Source organism: Lampris incognitus, chromosome 7 (assembly GCF_029633865.1).
Source record: "Lampris incognitus isolate fLamInc1 chromosome 7, fLamInc1.hap2, whole genome shotgun sequence".
NCBI lineage: Eukaryota > Metazoa > Chordata > Actinopteri > Lampriformes > Lampridae > Lampris > Lampris incognitus.
The window spans coordinates 1,911,185-1,928,380 of record NC_079217.1 but is presented as its reverse complement, the minus strand read 5'-3'; the positions used below and the strand labels follow the sequence as shown (position 1 = coordinate 1,928,380).

General features: G+C 38.7%; 1 protein-coding gene across 2 annotated transcripts in view; it reads right to left on the bottom strand.

Moving 5' to 3' along the window:
• ddx6 (DEAD (Asp-Glu-Ala-Asp) box helicase 6) overlaps nucleotides 1–17,196 on the bottom strand; it is a 36,172-nt gene that overhangs the window by 6,145 nt on the left and 12,831 nt on the right. For both annotated transcript variants that reach the window (XM_056283147.1, XM_056283148.1), the window contains exons 6-13: nucleotides 16,752–16,898; nucleotides 9,604–9,698; nucleotides 9,357–9,479; nucleotides 9,073–9,201; nucleotides 8,191–8,307; nucleotides 6,465–6,528; nucleotides 1,938–2,039; nucleotides 1,639–1,818 (exon numbers count right to left, since the gene is read on the bottom strand). In XM_056283147.1, coding sequence (XP_056139122.1) covers nucleotides 1,643–1,818; nucleotides 1,938–2,039; nucleotides 6,465–6,528; nucleotides 8,191–8,307; nucleotides 9,073–9,201; nucleotides 9,357–9,479; nucleotides 9,604–9,698; nucleotides 16,752–16,898 — 953 coding nt within the window. In that variant the 3' untranslated portion in view covers nucleotides 1,639–1,642. The remainder of the gene's footprint in view (nucleotides 1–1,638; nucleotides 1,819–1,937; nucleotides 2,040–6,464; nucleotides 6,529–8,190; nucleotides 8,308–9,072; nucleotides 9,202–9,356; nucleotides 9,480–9,603; nucleotides 9,699–16,751; nucleotides 16,899–17,196) is intronic.

The window sequence follows — 17,196 nt, the reverse complement described above, 5'->3', positions numbered from 1 at the left end:
ATGAAAATGGTTGGATTTTGATGCGATGTTTTGTAGTGATCCGTGTGACGTTTTGTATTATTTTTTGTAGTATGGAGAGATGCAGAGGACAAGATACGTGACTGATGTCTGTGTTGTTTTCTTGTTACTTTGAAGGTATGCTGGTTTGAAGTATTTATTTTAGCCTATGTTCGTATATTTTTGCACTATACAAGAAAATGGTTTGACGTGGGCAAAATAATTTAATGATTTGTACTAGGATGTGTTCTATACCATTTTCATTCCACCTTTTGTTTTACTATATTTTGGATGCTGTTTTATACTGTGTATTCATTGTATTTTATACTGGTTTTGTGTTTACTATATATGCTTACATTTTATATGTTTTTATACTTTGAGTGAGCACATATGCTTGGAGCTGTATGGAGAGATGCAGAGGACAAGATGTTTTACTTTTACGCTGAACAAAAATAACCCCCACAGACCTCCAACTCCGGTGTATGCATCTCAACTACACAACGCAGAGAAAGAAACCAGTTATTAGTCAGCGACAACTGAGTACAAGTTAAGAACCTCATGAAAAGGGGTTCAACTTCTGTCGCGTGGACATGGGATTAAGTATGGTATGGTTATTTTACACCATTTCATTGAATTTACAGAACAATTACTGTATTGTGACATATACCGTCACTGTGATTACATATACGGTGATACAAGATCTGGGTCATATCGCCCACCCCTAATGTTGGTGTTACTAAGACTTATCCCAATTTATTTATTTTTACATGCAAAGATCAGTAACAATACAAGTTTTGTCAGTTACGACAGCAAACTCAGGCATGGGCATGAACCTGGTTTGGAGGCAAGGGTTACAGAAAGAAAGGAGAAAGCAGAGCAAAAGGGGGAGTGAATTCTTTAAGGGGTGTTCTGTGAAAATTACCCAAGTCTACCAAGCTACCTACCCCACTTTTAAGGCTTGGGGTATCGAGATAATCATGTAAAAGTGCAGTTGGTTGTGGGAAAATTATGTTGGGCAAGTGTTTTTAACTCAACTTAGAAAGACTTCGCCTATGGCATCTATGTGCGACCCCCAACGAACCAACTGGTGGTATTAAGGAACAGTGTTTATACTAGAATAAAACTTTACGTGACCTTGATCAGAGACCAAGTTAGGGTTGCTGTGGGCACACGGTGAACCTGTGTACGACTTTAAAATCTCAAATTTTTAAACCCAATTTTGGTAAATGTGATCAATGCTGAATCTTATCACAGCATCAATAAGAGCCTTGTTATTCACATCAAACATGCCGTGTCTGGAAGTACTGACAGATGCATACAAACTATGCATACCACATTGCTGTAATTGCTTCCTGTAGTATGCTGCCTGGAGAATGACCCTTTTCAAGCCCCTGGAGGGTTTTTAGGCAATTCTTCACATTTTCTTTCAAATTATATATTGCATCTTTGATTTTTTTTTAAATATGTGTAAATAAAGAAATGAAAGGTGAAAAAAATCCAGTTGCACATTTTGCCTGTTGGTTTTGTTATTTACCATGACATATGAAATGAGCTTTGCTTCTTTTGCATCTCACCCAGTGAGTGTCATGACTTCTGAGATTACTAAGTGTGTATGTAAGTGCTCAACGTTTATATTCTGACCTGCTCACAGCTTGACCTCTTCCCCACTCTCACTGTGGTACTCTGCCACATATAAGCTCTTGTCGATGATGCCTGGGATTGGCTTAATCTCTGTTCCAAGCTGCTCCTCAATACCCTTCAGGTTGAAGCGGTCGTCATATGTGATCAGGTTGATGGCAAGACCCAAGTGTCCAAAACGGCCTGTGCAGGAAGGGGAAATGCAAGCACTGACTTTAACCTACACTGCACTATTAATGACACTGCTGTACCAGCAAAGAACCTAAAGGAGTCCAAAATCAATTCATTATTTGGGCTCTTACCAGATCTACCGATACGATGAAGGTAAGTTTCTCCCAGCTTGGGAAAATCAAAGTTGATCACAACATTCACAGCTTGAATGTCAATTCCTCTCGTGAAGAGGTCTGGGTGGGGGAGAAGAACAAAAAAGAAATTCAACTGGTATTTCTTCAAAGGCAAAATGTTTAGCACCTGAAAATGTTCACTTTTTTGTCTTCAATTGCTAGTGGTGGGTAGCACTGGACGATATGAACTTATTCATTAAGATACTGTCCTCTGTCTAGTCGTTAATACAGCAAAAGTACAAGAAATTCCAAATCATGTTTTGGGACTTTTAAAGTAAAATATAACATTTAATTTCAACCTTTAATGACCATAAAGAACATTTTATGCAAATTGAAAAACTCTTTTCCACTAGAAGACTCCAAGGCACCTTTAAAGATTAGATTAGATGAGATTGTTTTATTTGCCACACGACCAAGGCCAGTGGAATTTGTTTTTAGTACACATTAAACTCTGCAGCACAATACATACATGGACAACAACAGACACTCCACATATCACGAACAAAAAAAAACAAAAAGCCTTTAATGTCATGGCATGGTCATGTAAGACCTATAAAAAAAAACTCCAACGCACTTTAATTTTTTAAAGCGAGTGCCTTGGAGTCTTCTTGTGATTTTAATGTCTACATATATCCCGAGCCAAAGATCACCTCAAAAAAATTATTTGAGTCTAGGAAGCGCTCCTACCCAAAAAAAATTTAAAAAAAAATTCCACTTCGAGATGAAATGGTACAAAGACAAAGATACATGAATTAAAAAATGTAAAAGATAATATCTCAAATACTATTAAGAAAATGAAAAATATTGCTGCATGTTAACATTTTTCCACCAAAATGTTCAAGGCTAAGCTATTTTACAACATTCTAGGTATCATTTAGAATTCAAAACTGTTGCAAACGAACCAGTCAAGAAACTTCAGTCTATAGCAAATTACCTATAGCAGCCTAAATCTATATCACCATATTACAATCTCAGAAAATATGTAGTCTCATCATAAAAGATTAGGCTATAGCAATATATCACCCAGCTCTAGCTGTGGATACCGACTGCTTGCTTACAATACTAATGACTGGTGTGATCCTTTGACATCACTACATGTGAAAACCTTCATCCAACTTCAACAACTTGGAACCCATTTCTCAAGAGTTTGGCAGAGGACCCTGACACCTACATCTCCTCCCACCAGGATCCCTAACCACAAGTGTTTCAAGATGAGATAGGACATCTCCAAATCACCCCTCCTCCTGGTGAAGATTAGGCATTGGTTTGATGTGGTTAAGGTTTAGGCAAGGCTCAGCATTTTCGGTTTTTACCGAATTTCACCGAAAAATACCCAATTTTTAAACTGACTTTCACCCGGATTTTATGTTTCCATGGATCCAAAAGTTGTTCCTTTTCGTGTGAGGTTATGTAACAGTGTCCTCTTGTGGTGAAATTCGGCATGCTGGATGGCTTTGGAAAAATAAAAAACGAAAACGCTGAGCCTTGGGTTTAGGTCACAATCTGAGAGGGCAGTCATCCCTCTTGGTGGGAGGACTCAACTCCACTTTCATTAGCCAGAATCTTTAGCAAATTACTGACAACTACTAAGTGTATTACAGGCCTTCATTTGCCCGTTTTTGGCTTCTTCACACTACCCACCGAGCAAGTGATCTCTGAACCAATTTAAAGATTTTAACTGATTGCCGTTATGAGCCAAAAAACAGCCCAAGATTTTCAAGAGAAAGAAGAAAGCCACTTTATTTTGTCATCGTATTCTTACAACGAATTTCTTCTCAGCATTCAACCCATCCTATTGTATAGGGGCAGTGGGCAGCTGTGGTGCAGCTCCTGGGGACCAACTCCAGTTCTTCTTTCATTGCCTTGGTCAGGGGCACAGGAAGGAGTATTAACCCTAACATGCATATCCTTTTTGATGGTGGGAGGAAACCGGAGCACCTGGAGGAAACCCACGCTGACATGAGGAGAACATGCAAACTCCACACAGAAAGGACCTGGGACGGCCTGGGGTTCAAACCCAGGACCTTCTTGCTGTGAGGCAATAGTGCTAACCACTGGACCACCATGCAGTGTCTTGTTTATCAACCCAAATGTCTAGGCAAATTTCAGACTGTTACAATGAACCGTTGTTTAACATAATTTGCTTATTTTTATATGTTAGTCATCTATGCCCCCTCTACAACCGCATTTTAATACATTTGAACTTCCCATTGTCAGATAGCACATCACTTTCATCTACATTCCGGAAGATATAGGTGCACATCCTCCTTTTTGATAATTTGTATCACCATTTGTGATACTAGCTAATCGATTAATATCTGAATCATGATTATCTTTGAAGTTCATTTTTTCCAAGTTCACTGTGTGGTAGGAAAATTAAAATTACGTATGATGGACAGCATTTAACACCTCCACGGGAACCAAATAGGAAAGATGACAGCAAGTAGTGGTGACTCTGGAGGAGTCATGGTGTCGTAGCTGACAAGGAGTTATGGCAGACTAAGCTCGTATTAGACCCTCAAACACTACAACATCAATGGCTTAAACCAATGTTCAACCAAGATTTTAGTTCAGCAGTGAGGAAGGTGCTGACATAACAGCACTGAAGCAGCCATGGTAACCCTCATCTCCAATTGATGTCCTAGATTTACAGTCAAAAGGGATGCATTTACTGGTATTTAACAAGAGTCAACAAATTAAGCAAAACATAAAATAAAAAACAATTTTCAGGACTGTAGCTTTAGTTCTGACATATGCGTCACAAATTAAGCACCTTCTGTGTGTAATATTAGTTGCAAAAGTTACCGAATTTGACAATGTTAACCCTGTTAACAAAATTATCGCTGTCAGAATTAATAGATATGGCTAGAATGTCCTTGCAGGAGAAATATGAGAAAAAAGGTTCAATGTGTAGCAATTACACTTTTGTGAAGCGTAACTTAAATATCAGTGGGGTTTGCTGAATGATAAATGATTGAAATAAGACAGAAGTCGTGTCTCCCACCATCCCTTTTTTTTTAATTTGTAGGAGGGTGAGGGCACAGGAGCTGGGCCAGCTAAGTGTTTTTGTTGTTTGGGTGAAGCCCCTGGAGGAGTCACTAAATTGCATGTCTATTTCAATTCAGGCAGAAATGTCATACTATACCTTTAAACAAGCTGCAGAAAACGTTTTGATTGCTACATCATTGATAGAATGCAAGTGGGTAAACTTGTCATAAATGTCACTAAAAGGGCAAAACAGATGGTTGCATCCCACAGTTCTGAATTATTAAAAGAAATTGTTGGAAAATTATTAAATGAAATTTCTGGTAATTTTTAACTTTAATCCTTAAATGGGAATCAGAAACTTAAATTGATTCAGTATTGCGCAAGCTGCAATGTAATCGTTCTGGAAAATTATACTCACCAAATAATACCCACTAAAAGAGCTCTTATTTGCCAATAACAAGCTCAAAATGTATAAAAGGAGTCTCAAGAGCGTTAGCCAGGATATAAATCATGAATTTATATAGATATTAATCCAATTCTCGTCAGGATATCAATCTTGAATTTAGACCTATACAGATATTAATCCAGTTCTAACAAACAGCAGAAGTCTTGCTCTGTAATCGTGTGAAGAGCAAGTTGTTGCAGGAAGACAACAGCAGAAGCATCAGTTGGAGGGAATTGCACAGAAAAAAATGCAAAATAAAGGTCAATCACGGCGCTGACTAACTGTACTGCGAATGTCTTCATAACGGTGCATTAGACACATCCAAAAACAGTGAGTCTATGTAAATAAAAGGATCTCTTAATGGATGTTATTTGGCAAGCACCATTGCCCCCAGGGATTACATGACAGTTTGGTCCTCAGCAGTTGACTGACGCTAACTTGCTCAATGCAGAATCAGTTTAAAAGATTCTGCAACCCATTGCTTGATTTGATTCCTAAAAATGGGAAACATGACCTAGATAAAAAAAAAAAAATAGTGGCGCTTTCATTTAACTTTCCAAAAAAATTAACGTGCTACTACCCAAAAATGATGCATAGAGTTCACTTGAAAGGGATTTTGGAGGATTTTTCTCACAAATTGATGTTTTTTTTTTTTTTTTTTAGTGGGCTCACAATTGGGTAATGCTACAAAGATTTTAGTGTATTATCCAAACGTAAATGACAAATTATCCAGTTAAAAAGCTCACAAAAGGAAATCGTAACCATCTAACAGACTGCATAGGCCATAAGCTTTTCTACCCCCGCGACAAGTCATTTTGCGACATCTGTTTAGCTGCTCTTCAACACCAGTATTACTTGGCAGATGATTCAAATTTGAGATTTACTGAACACTGCATTCTTAAGAATGCTTTTTAAAAGTTCTACGAGTAGTATCATGCCTTGTAACACCTCTCCGTTCTTCTAAAATTTTAGAATCACCTCTTTCAACTCATGTCTTAACACTTTTGTAAGAAAACCCAACTGATAAACCGGCATCCGGCTCTATCACTTACCAGTGCAGACAAGATTCCGGCACAGGCCATTCCTAAAGTCATGGAACACACGGTTGCGATGCTCCTGCAAGGAAATATTTTATTCATTTGCGATTTATCTGATAGGGCAAGTGCATATTAACTAGCATTACTGTTAAGAGTGCCTCAGTTGGCCAAAAGCAAAGTTTTCAGCTATAGTCGCTGGCCAGATGTTACTTGGCTCCCTAAAATAAACTCACAACAAAACAAGCACGCAAGAAGAAAAAGACAAAACTTAAAAAATAAAGTCATAAAATCAAAAAACAAAAAAAGCCTTGACGACATAATAGGGCTACAGAATTTAGCATGCACAATTCAAAATAAAATCAAGACTTACAAGTCACAAGAAATTAGTTAGGTCTTTGACATGACAAAGGGGTAACAGAACATTTAGGCAGAAGCACACCAATTACAAAAAAGGTTGAAAAACAGCATGCACAATTTGGCAGTGTGGCAACACGTCACCTCTGAATTTAATGCCAGCGTATGTGACTGTCAATGAGCCACATTCTTAACCATTAAGAAAAGGCATGGTGGTTACATTACGGTCTCTGATGTGAAATGGTAGTTCCATCCCTGTCAGGCTTTACATGAAATGGCAAACTGATTCAAAAAGCACCTTTTTTTGCAGGATGATACAGGTGCCTTTTGTTATCCGATGTCACATTTGGTCTAGGGCTTGGCATTCTCTGAAATGGCTTAAGAATGTTTTTGCTACAAACGCATAATTTTGTCTTAGCCTTTATTAAATGCAATCAGATACACTTAGAGGTAAACACATAATGCATACTGGCTAAATGGCATAAAAAATAAACAAAAATATAAAGATTTTCTGGCAAATTTTCTCGAACTTGAATATGTGGTTTTGGGGAACATGCAGTAGGGATAAAACTCCACCCATAATAATGAGCCATTCTGAGTGTCTGAACCGCTGCTGAATTGTGTCCACTGCCAACTTCACCAGCAGACAATTTAAATGTGAAAACTTCCTTCCTGGTTTACAGATGGGCTAAATAGTATTATTCACATTCTCTTACTAGAATAATAACGCTGCAAAGCATTGTTATTCACATTCTCTTAAGACAATGGACCAAACCCTCAATTGAGCTTGACAAGACGGAGGTCAGGCCAGTGGCTATGCGATGTGAGTTCAATATTCTTACCAACACTTTTGTTTGGGGGGGGAGGGGGTCACGAGTCTACTACAACCGGCATTGTCTTCAGGAAACTAAAGTGGCCACATAAAAAGCCATTAAGATCATCACAATATTGTCTTATAACTCCAACAAAATCACCATGAATATATCTTAAATAAATGTTCAATATATCAACGAGCTCTACTTACACTGACAAAATACCTGAGTGGGGAAGGAGTTGTGTTGTGTTGTTATTCTATGTCAAGTACACTGTGAGAGCCACGAAACCGGAGTCATATTCCATGTGTGTGCAAACAAACCGACATGGCCAATAAACTTGATTCTGAGAAATCAAGTTTTCACAGCTTAGAAGGCAGTATTTCCTTAAAAACTGTATGCTGGTGGAAGCTCTTTTCCCGTTTCCTGTCAACGGCCATGAGAAATGATCATGGTGTTCATACACGTCTTAGCAGCCAAATGCAAGTTTAAAGTCCAGGTTCCACGTAACATTTAGGAACCCACTTGGCAATAAAGACGGTAAATGAGCTTAACAGGCAGAACCTTGACTCTACCTGTCTCATCTTGGCATGGATGTAGAAACATGAGTAGCCGAGCTGGGAGATCTTCTTGGCCAGGAGCTCTACTCTCTGAGATGAGTTGCAAAAGATTATGGACTGATTGATCTGGAGCTGTGGAAAAAGTAAATCAAAAACGACAAATTCATTGTATGAGAAAATGTATATCCTACGTCAAGTTGAATTTTTTGAGGTATTAAAAGCTGATCATTATTCCATTTTATAACTTATGACATGCTGTCAGCTGGATCAATTTCCATCTACAGAGCCACTGAAAAGCCTTTGATATCAAAAAGGGAGTATTTTGTTCTGTAGGTCAATTAATGAAGCCAAGACCAATGTTACTTTGTAACAGCTGATGCAAGGTCATTGTGTGTCAGTGCTGAAGATGTGTATTATGGTTGAGTATACCACATAAGCTACATTGATGAGACAACTGGCAAAGAATTTTACTGAGTAAACCATTATTCCAATGAATACTACAGTCAAATTTATATAATACCACAATGTAAAAGCCTAACGCAAAGGAAATGCTTTAAATTTTTGAAGTGCAAGACATTAGGCTTCACTGCACTTATCGCCAAAACAAATAAGAATTTAAATAATTAAGTTGAAATACAACAAAACGGGAAGAAACGGAAATGGATGAGCCGCTGTGGAAACCCCCAACGGGAGCAACCGAAAGTAGTAGTAGTAGTAGTAGTAGAAGCAGAAATCCAACAATTTGCACAAGACATACAACCAAACATGAAATACTACTGACATCACTATACATGTAAGTTTCAGATTCACAATGCAAGAATCTAGATTCACAGAATACAAATTACACTGGAGGAAAACAATTTTCAGGACAATACAGAGTAGATAGACAATACTTACCCTGGAGAACAAGGTGTTAAGGCAATGAACCTTTTGCCTTTCAGTCACATAAGCATAATACTGAGTCACTCCCTTCAGGGTAAGCTCCTCCATCAGGTTGATTTCATAAGGCTTCTGCAAATGAGAATTCTGCCAAGCACATGAAAGCAAATTAGCAGTTATATTATCTAATGTTGTGGTGCAGGTTATTAAGACAAATTACATTGTCAGATAACATGAATGACGACAAGTACAGGTATCAGCTGATTAATTTGCCTCGGGCAAATACATTACTGTTCAAATACCATGAACTTTTGCACACTGAGCGGGAAGGTTGCAGAGTAAAGCAAGATCTGCCTCTGTTTGGGCAGGAAGCCCAGTATCTCCTCCATCATCACTACAAAGTCTTGAGACAGAAGCTTGTCAGCCTATTGAACACAGACAGTTGGGGTACAGCAGTAGTAAGACTTTGCTCCACATATTAAAAGATCAAGAGAAAAAAAACGTCCTGACAAATCAGTGTGACGTTTTACTAAAATGAACATAACTCACCTCATCTAAAACAATCATCTGCACTTGGTTGACCTTGGCCACTCCTTTCTTGATGAGGTCTAAAATCCTCCCCGGAGTAGCGATGACAACATGTACTAAAGAGGACAAATCTCTACGTGAGTTGAAAAATACCAAAAATAAAAATAAAGGGGGGGGGGGTTCCCCCACATCTTTCAAATTGGTAGAGTGCCAAAAAAAGAGAAAGAAAACCACATGGGGTATCATGCCTTGATTATGCTACTATCACAAAACCTCCCTAGAAACATGACTTATACATGTGCAAATCTTGCCTATAAACATCCATCCTTCTTTGTGCAACTACAGATCAAGCTAAAAGTAATCTAAAATTCTCACTTAAATAAATGCTTGTGAAGTTACCATCTTTCGCCAAACAAGGTGACAATGACAATTCGGCCAATCGGCCACAGATGAAAGCTTTTGCATTTGCAGTAATACAGAGAAATACAAACGTGTCTGCGGCAATATTCCAGAAAAAACATCCAAGGGGTCACTCAGGTAGTGACATGTTTTTGTCACCCAGCAGTGTTTGGTCCACCAAAAAGGATGGGCATAACAAACGCTATGTGCTGTGGTGTTGTGGCCATCAAACAAGTTATTAATGTCAAAATGACTCCTGGTAAGTGTATGCCAAAAGAAATGCAACCGGAACCCTTGAGGTTGCAGTTCAGCTTTAAAGTATCAGTTTTCCATGCAATCAAACATGGACTGTTAATAGTCGTAATTTTGCCTGGGCAGACGAGAGAGTATGCCGTTGTATCCCGATAACATCAAAAGTTATTGCCATCAAAGATGTTCACAAAAATCTTAATTTTCAATATTTAGAAGGCTACAACGCTTAGATTAAAAGGCTCCAATGTTTACATCTAGATTTCAGCACAGTTGCTCGAAGAGGAAACTCCTGCCACTTTGTTGGACTGATAGCCTATGTTGCAGGTATGCCCAACCTACTTCCACTTTGTATTAGTAGGATAAAGATCAGTTCTCCCCATTACCTTCAATGTCAAAAAGCCAACTTTCTTTCCCCTTCGATTCGGTCTGATCACTTTGTTTCAAAAGAGCGTATAACACAATACACGTCATTGACAAACCTTTGTTTTGTGTTGTCATTGACATATCTATGTTTTAATAGTCAGATAGCCAGATGATAATGAAAGTGATTTGACTGAGGGTCACAACATACTAAATAGCTCTGAAAATGCTGTTAGGCTTGGTTAGGCAGTTAGCATGTTCATTGCATTGCCCTCTATAAACCTCCATGCTTGTGGCGAGCACATACGTTGTCGTGAGTGCTCGAAAATCATACGTTGCCGTTTTTGTTATGGTGCAAGAACCCACTTTGCTCAGTAGCACTCCTAGTGGCAAAAAACTCAGTTCTTTAATGATAACGCCAGATTTACCTAATAGACTGCATTCCAGATTTGGCACTGCACATGTGGCCATTTCAATATTCCCTGGTAAAAGTCATAGTTACTTTACTGATCTTATGGATCTTGGATTTCCACTAGCAAACCTATTTCATGCAAGTTAATGTGCAAACTTTATCAGCAATAGCTGCGATATTACATTTGTAGAACATCATGGCCCTAACATCTTGATTTTGTAGTCTGTGTCATGAGTGTGAGTTTCTGACGTGTAGCACATAATCCCCAACATTGCAAACTTGTAAGTGTCCGAGAGCTGTTTGATTTGCAACACTAGTTGAGCCCCTTAAAACTCATTTGTCCATTTTAGATAACGCTGATCAAGAAAAATCTTTGAACCTGCACATTCCAAACACATTCACATCACATTCTACACTGTCCTTCAAAAATATATAAAAATCTGGTCAAAGTGAATCCATAATTCAATGGCCGATTTCAGTGAAAAATCAATTTCCAGCTATCTGGTGGTTGGTTTGAGGGCATTCTGGATGTAGGCAGAATGTGTGACTAAAAGTCAAAAGTTGGGGTTCAGTCTGGGTGGCGTGGTGGTCTATTCAGTTGCCTATCAACATGTGGATCTCCAGTTCGAATCCCCGTGTTACCTACGGCTTGGTCAGGCGTCCCTACAGACACAATTGGCCATGTCTGCGGGTGGGAAGCCATATGTGGGTATGTGTCCTAGTTGCTAAATTAGCGCCTCCTACAGTCGGTCAGGGCACCTGTTTGGGGGGAGGGAAAACGGGGGGAATAGCGTGATCCTCCAATGTGCTACGTCCTCCTAGCGAAACTCCTCACAGTCAGGTGAAAAGCAGCTGGCGACTCCACATGTATCAGAGGAAACGTGGTAGTCTGCAGCCCTCCCCAGATCGGCAGAGGGGGTGGAGCAGAGATCGGGACAGCTTGGAAGAGTGGGGTAATTGGCCGGATACAATTGGGGAGGGGAAAAAAAAAGTTGGGTTTCAGATATTGATTACAATCAGATCAGTGTAGTCTTCAACATGTGTAAATTCTTGACATTTTTTCCTAAAACATATCTGGTATAAAAAAAAAATAGTTTCCCACACTCACCCTCCACTGTCTTAATTCATCCCAGGTTGAATCAGTCCATGCTCTCAAACTCTCCACTATAACACCATTTGCTGGTTTCTGGTTAATACTTGTAGCAAGTTGTTCATAATATACAATTTTCAAGGCTAGCTGGTTTATACAAGTGCACCCAACTCAAACAGCTAATATTGCTCATGCAACACGTAGATGTAATCCCACCTCAGAAGGGTGTTAACACTAAATTACAAAAAAGGAAACAAGGCACGTGTAAGCATCTTTCATAGGAAACACCAGACTACTGTTTACATTCTTTCATCGATACTACATGGGATTTGCCAAATTATTCAAGTTTTCTTGCAATACCTTTCCTTCAATCAACCAATAATGAGCTACAAATCAATAAAGTCAGTTGATTCACAGTAAACTGGCTTTGAACCTTCCTACTTGAATTCAACCTGCCTCAGGAACTGTTGATTCAGTTCTGTACTGCAATAATCCAGTCTGTCCTCTGCACAGCCATCACTGTCCGATTTGGTTCGGCCACCAAACAGGACAGGGACAGACTACAACAGACAGTTAGGGTCTGCAGAGAAAATCATTGGTGCCGACCTGCCCTCCATTCAGGACTTTTCCGTCTCCAGACTCAGGAAACAGACAGGCAACATCACTGCAGACCCGTCACACTCTGGTCACAACCTTTTCCAACTCCTCCCCTCTGGTAGGCGCTACAGAGCACTGTACCCCAAAACAACCAGATATAAAAACAGTTTCTTTCCGCGGGCTGTCATTCAAATGAACACTTAACACTAGAACGACCAGGATTTCACTCCTACCTAAAACGACCATGGGCGGTCAAAACGACGTTTTTAAACTCTATATTCTGTCACGATAAATACCCAATTGAGATATTAATGCATTACATATGTTAGCATGTCTGTTAGGAAATAACTGACAGCAAAATTAACATTGTAACAACTATAATACTATTTTTAAACAGTTTAAACTTCAGAGAGACATGGTCCAACTTGAATAGCAAAATAGAAAAAGTATTACCTGAAAAACAAAATGGAAAACACATATTGCTAATCTAACCAATGTAACAAGGCCTATAAAACGTGAAATGTAAAAAAAGAACTGAAAATTAACATTGAAACAGTCCCAAACAACAACCAGAACTTAAAAACTACTAGAATGACCGTGGGCCCACGGTTTGTCAAGATCACGGTTGTCAAATTAAATACCCAGTTGAGATATTAATGCATTACATATGTTAGTATGTCTGTTAAGAAACGACTGACACCAAAATTAACATTTTAACAACTATAAAACAATTTTTCAAACAATTTAAAATGGCTGCTGTCCAATGCCTGTAAATACTGCAGCGCCTCGGTGGTAGTCATGGTGCGTCTGTAGCGGCGTTTGTAACCAGACATGTTGGAAATAATCAGAAATCAAGTTTAGACTATTTCTCTGCCCTGGAGAATGCTAGTGTGTTTCTAGGACACAGCAAGGAACTTCATGAAGGAAATGACCCTACCAACACACGTCGTAAATACTGATATGACGCACATGATCTAGCGCAAATTACATGCGGTCATTTTGACCGCTCATGGTTGTTTTAAGTAGATCTTTTTTTTGCAATTGATCTAAAACTCATTTTAATGCAAATATATACAATTTTAGGAGCATTCATGGAGTGGAAGGTCTGTATCTTTTTCTTCCGCAAAGTTATTAAACTTTGAAAATCCAAAACCATCAAAATGACTGCCTTGGTCTTTCTAGTGTTAACACTGTCAAATAAATCAAACCATTGAGTGTATACTGTACTCTACATTGTACTGGTACGCTCTGTCATGTCCATCTACCTCAGACATGTATGTAGGTAACCTGCTAACATCTATTTTCAGCATCTCTGGTATATTCTCTGCACCACTGCATTTTATCACCTCTTATTTCACCTGTATAAGTCAATCCTTGTCTGTGCGTGTGTGTGTGTGTGTGTATATAATATATATATAGCAACACAGATACCAGAAAAAAAGTTTTAATACATTGCAGTACAGGCCTGTTTCGTGCGATGCGCACTCATCAGCTGCTAATGACAGGAGGAACTCTACTCCTCATTAGTTGAGCACTTATAACACCATTGACGGTTTCGAAAAAAAAAACGCTATACACACACACACACACACACAGTGTGAAGACTGTTGTGCTGTAGTGTTGTTATTCTATGTTAAGTACACAGAGAGCCACAAAACTGGAGTCAAATTCCATGTATGTGCAAACCTACATGGCCAATAAACAGGATTCTGAATTTTGCAGAGCTCAGCCCTTGCATATACACTGTTCATTTGGAAACAAGAACTGGCACAGAGCCATGGTAATCTCAACAGTTATATACATACTGTGGCATGGCCTGCTAGCCTACAGAAGCTATGCATTTGCTATTCACTTTTGCCACAGTAGAATCCCAACATAGACAGAATTGTATTTGTTGTTTGCCCCAAATGATAAGGACATTCATCAATAAATGTACAATTGCTATGCAGTAAATGCGAGATGCACTATGTTTACAATTCACACATTCCCCTACAGTGACTTGCCATCAACTTGTTAATCAAAAGGTCTGTTCAAAAAGAAAGAAAAAAATACTCCCACAACAAAGGGCACAGCACTTACTATAGTGACTGGTTTATTGCATATTCCACCGTGTTTTCCAAGTGATTTGTGAATGCAGTGAAATCTTCGGAATGGGTTTTTCCATTTTTTTGCTTTTACAAAAATATCTAAGTCTGGAATATACTTAACTGTAGCATTTTGACAAAACAAATAGGATGGAATGGACCAGAAGGAAAGACCCACTATTTCAGTCAAATAAATTGACGTAAATATCAAGCACTAATTAAAGCTACAATACACATCTGGATAAATGAGTAAGAGCGAGCAAGATTTTGGGACTATCACACCCCCGCTTCCTGTTTCCATCCCGTAATCCCTTCCTGCAAACCAAATCCATGCGTGTGCATGACTTTGTCCATCATAACTCGCAAAGCTGTTGACGTGTGTCCTTTTTTCAGCGAATCTATTGGTTACATCTATTACGGAATCTACTAATTACAATAACACTGTTTAATAAGATCAGTATTTCCAAAGCAATGGCACCTAGTTTGACCACCTCAAGCCAAGATTCATAGTAACACCGAGAAGAATAATCTATCGCAATTGATAATCTACACGAGGAAGAAAAACAAATCAGGAAATCTCGAACAATGTTCTTGTGAAGCACTGTGAAGCACTGTGAAGCCCCGTTTTACTTGTAAAGTATTTACTAAATTGTTCTTGTGAAGTGGTTTCCTTCTTACAGCCTGTAAATTATATAGGGGAGGTAGATCGCCATTTTCATTTGACCAAGCCTACTGTAAAAGCCACTTCACCGAGGGAACTGCCGAACCATGCATGTTGAATTGCGTACACAAAGTTGACTGATATCCGGGACTTGCGCCCCTTTCATTTGAGTTTCTCTGATTGGATGAAGGGCAGGGCTAGTAGTAAATCTTCAGAATCGAACAGATATTTGCGGACACTAACGCCGGAGCTCCATGCACAACTTATCTTCAAAAAAAGCATCTATTTTGTTATCTGGAGCATGCAGAGTCAGCGCGCTTGCTATGCATACAGTCTGCGCAAAGATGTCTACCGTGGGGGTCCACACGTACACTAGCAGACATGGGTGGATCAATCGATCAATTAGACTTTATTTGTATAGCATGTTTCATACAAACAAATGTACCACAAAGTGCTTCAACACAATAATATGGACCAAAGCCAACACACTGACACAGAATGTCACTGTCTCTCTCTCTCTCTCTCTCTCTCTCTCTCTCTCTCTCTCTCTCTCTCTATCTCTATCTCACTCTCACACACTCACACACACACACACACACACACACACACGAATGCTAAAATATGTGTTCGAAAATAGTCGTTTACTTTGGGAAAGTAAAATATGTTACATAAAGTGGGATATACTGCAATTCATTTTCAGCTGGATTTTATTTGTACAAAAAAGCTCTGTTCAGTAACCTGGAGCACTTTTTTATTTTGAGATTTGTCAAGAGAGTGAGCGAAGGTCCTGTAACCTGGTCCAGTTTTGGAGAAAATGTAAGTTATTTAATGGTTTAAGTTTTATTATGAACATATAATTGAAACTTCCATTAAAGAAAATTTACAAAAATGTTCGTATGATGTCAATTATAGTTCATGGAAGAAGAAGAAGAAAAATAATCTGAATCAGCCAATATTGGAATCGGCAGGTCAGACTTTCCTGAATTGGCCAAGAAAATTGCAATCAGTGCATCTCTTGAAGACTGAGTGAGTGTGTCCATGGTAAGATGTGCTTTGGAGCAAAATTCAATCTTACATATTGTAGCTCTAATCAATAAGCACTGACTTTATGGACAATGAATATTATTTAGAAAATTACAAGATACACCACTTTGATGTCCCTTCAAAAAACCATTAGGTTTGAAAAGACGAGTTTGATACACTTTTTCCACAAACCACTGCTGGCACAACTTTGCTTTTAAAAGCATGAACCTCAAATCCTTTACTTGTGATAAAGTCATCAGTTTAGCAAAAATAAATGCATTTAAAGTTTACCTGTTTCATCAAGCCTCATAATGTCATCACGCAAGTTGGTTCCACCTGTGGTTGCCATGACTTTCACCCCACCCATGTGTTTGCTGACCTGGATACATATTTGGCTCACTTGCAGAGCCAGTTCTCTGGTGGGCACTATGCCCAGTGCTAGAGACAAACAAGAGAGGCAAAATGCAATAAGAACAAATTCATGATATCAAATACAACTTCGTTTCCATAATCTTTGACACATCAGCCTTTCTGAACATAAGTTTGAGAGTTAGACATAAAGAGGAAATGCCAGAAAGTGTGTAATGAAGTAGCTATGATTAAATTAATAATCCTCAGAATTTCAGTATTACGATACTGTAATTTATCCATTTTCACCCACTCTCAATTGGGCACAGTAAAACACTGAAAAAGACAGAACAACTTAAAAAATAATTGTACTGGACTGAAGCTGCAG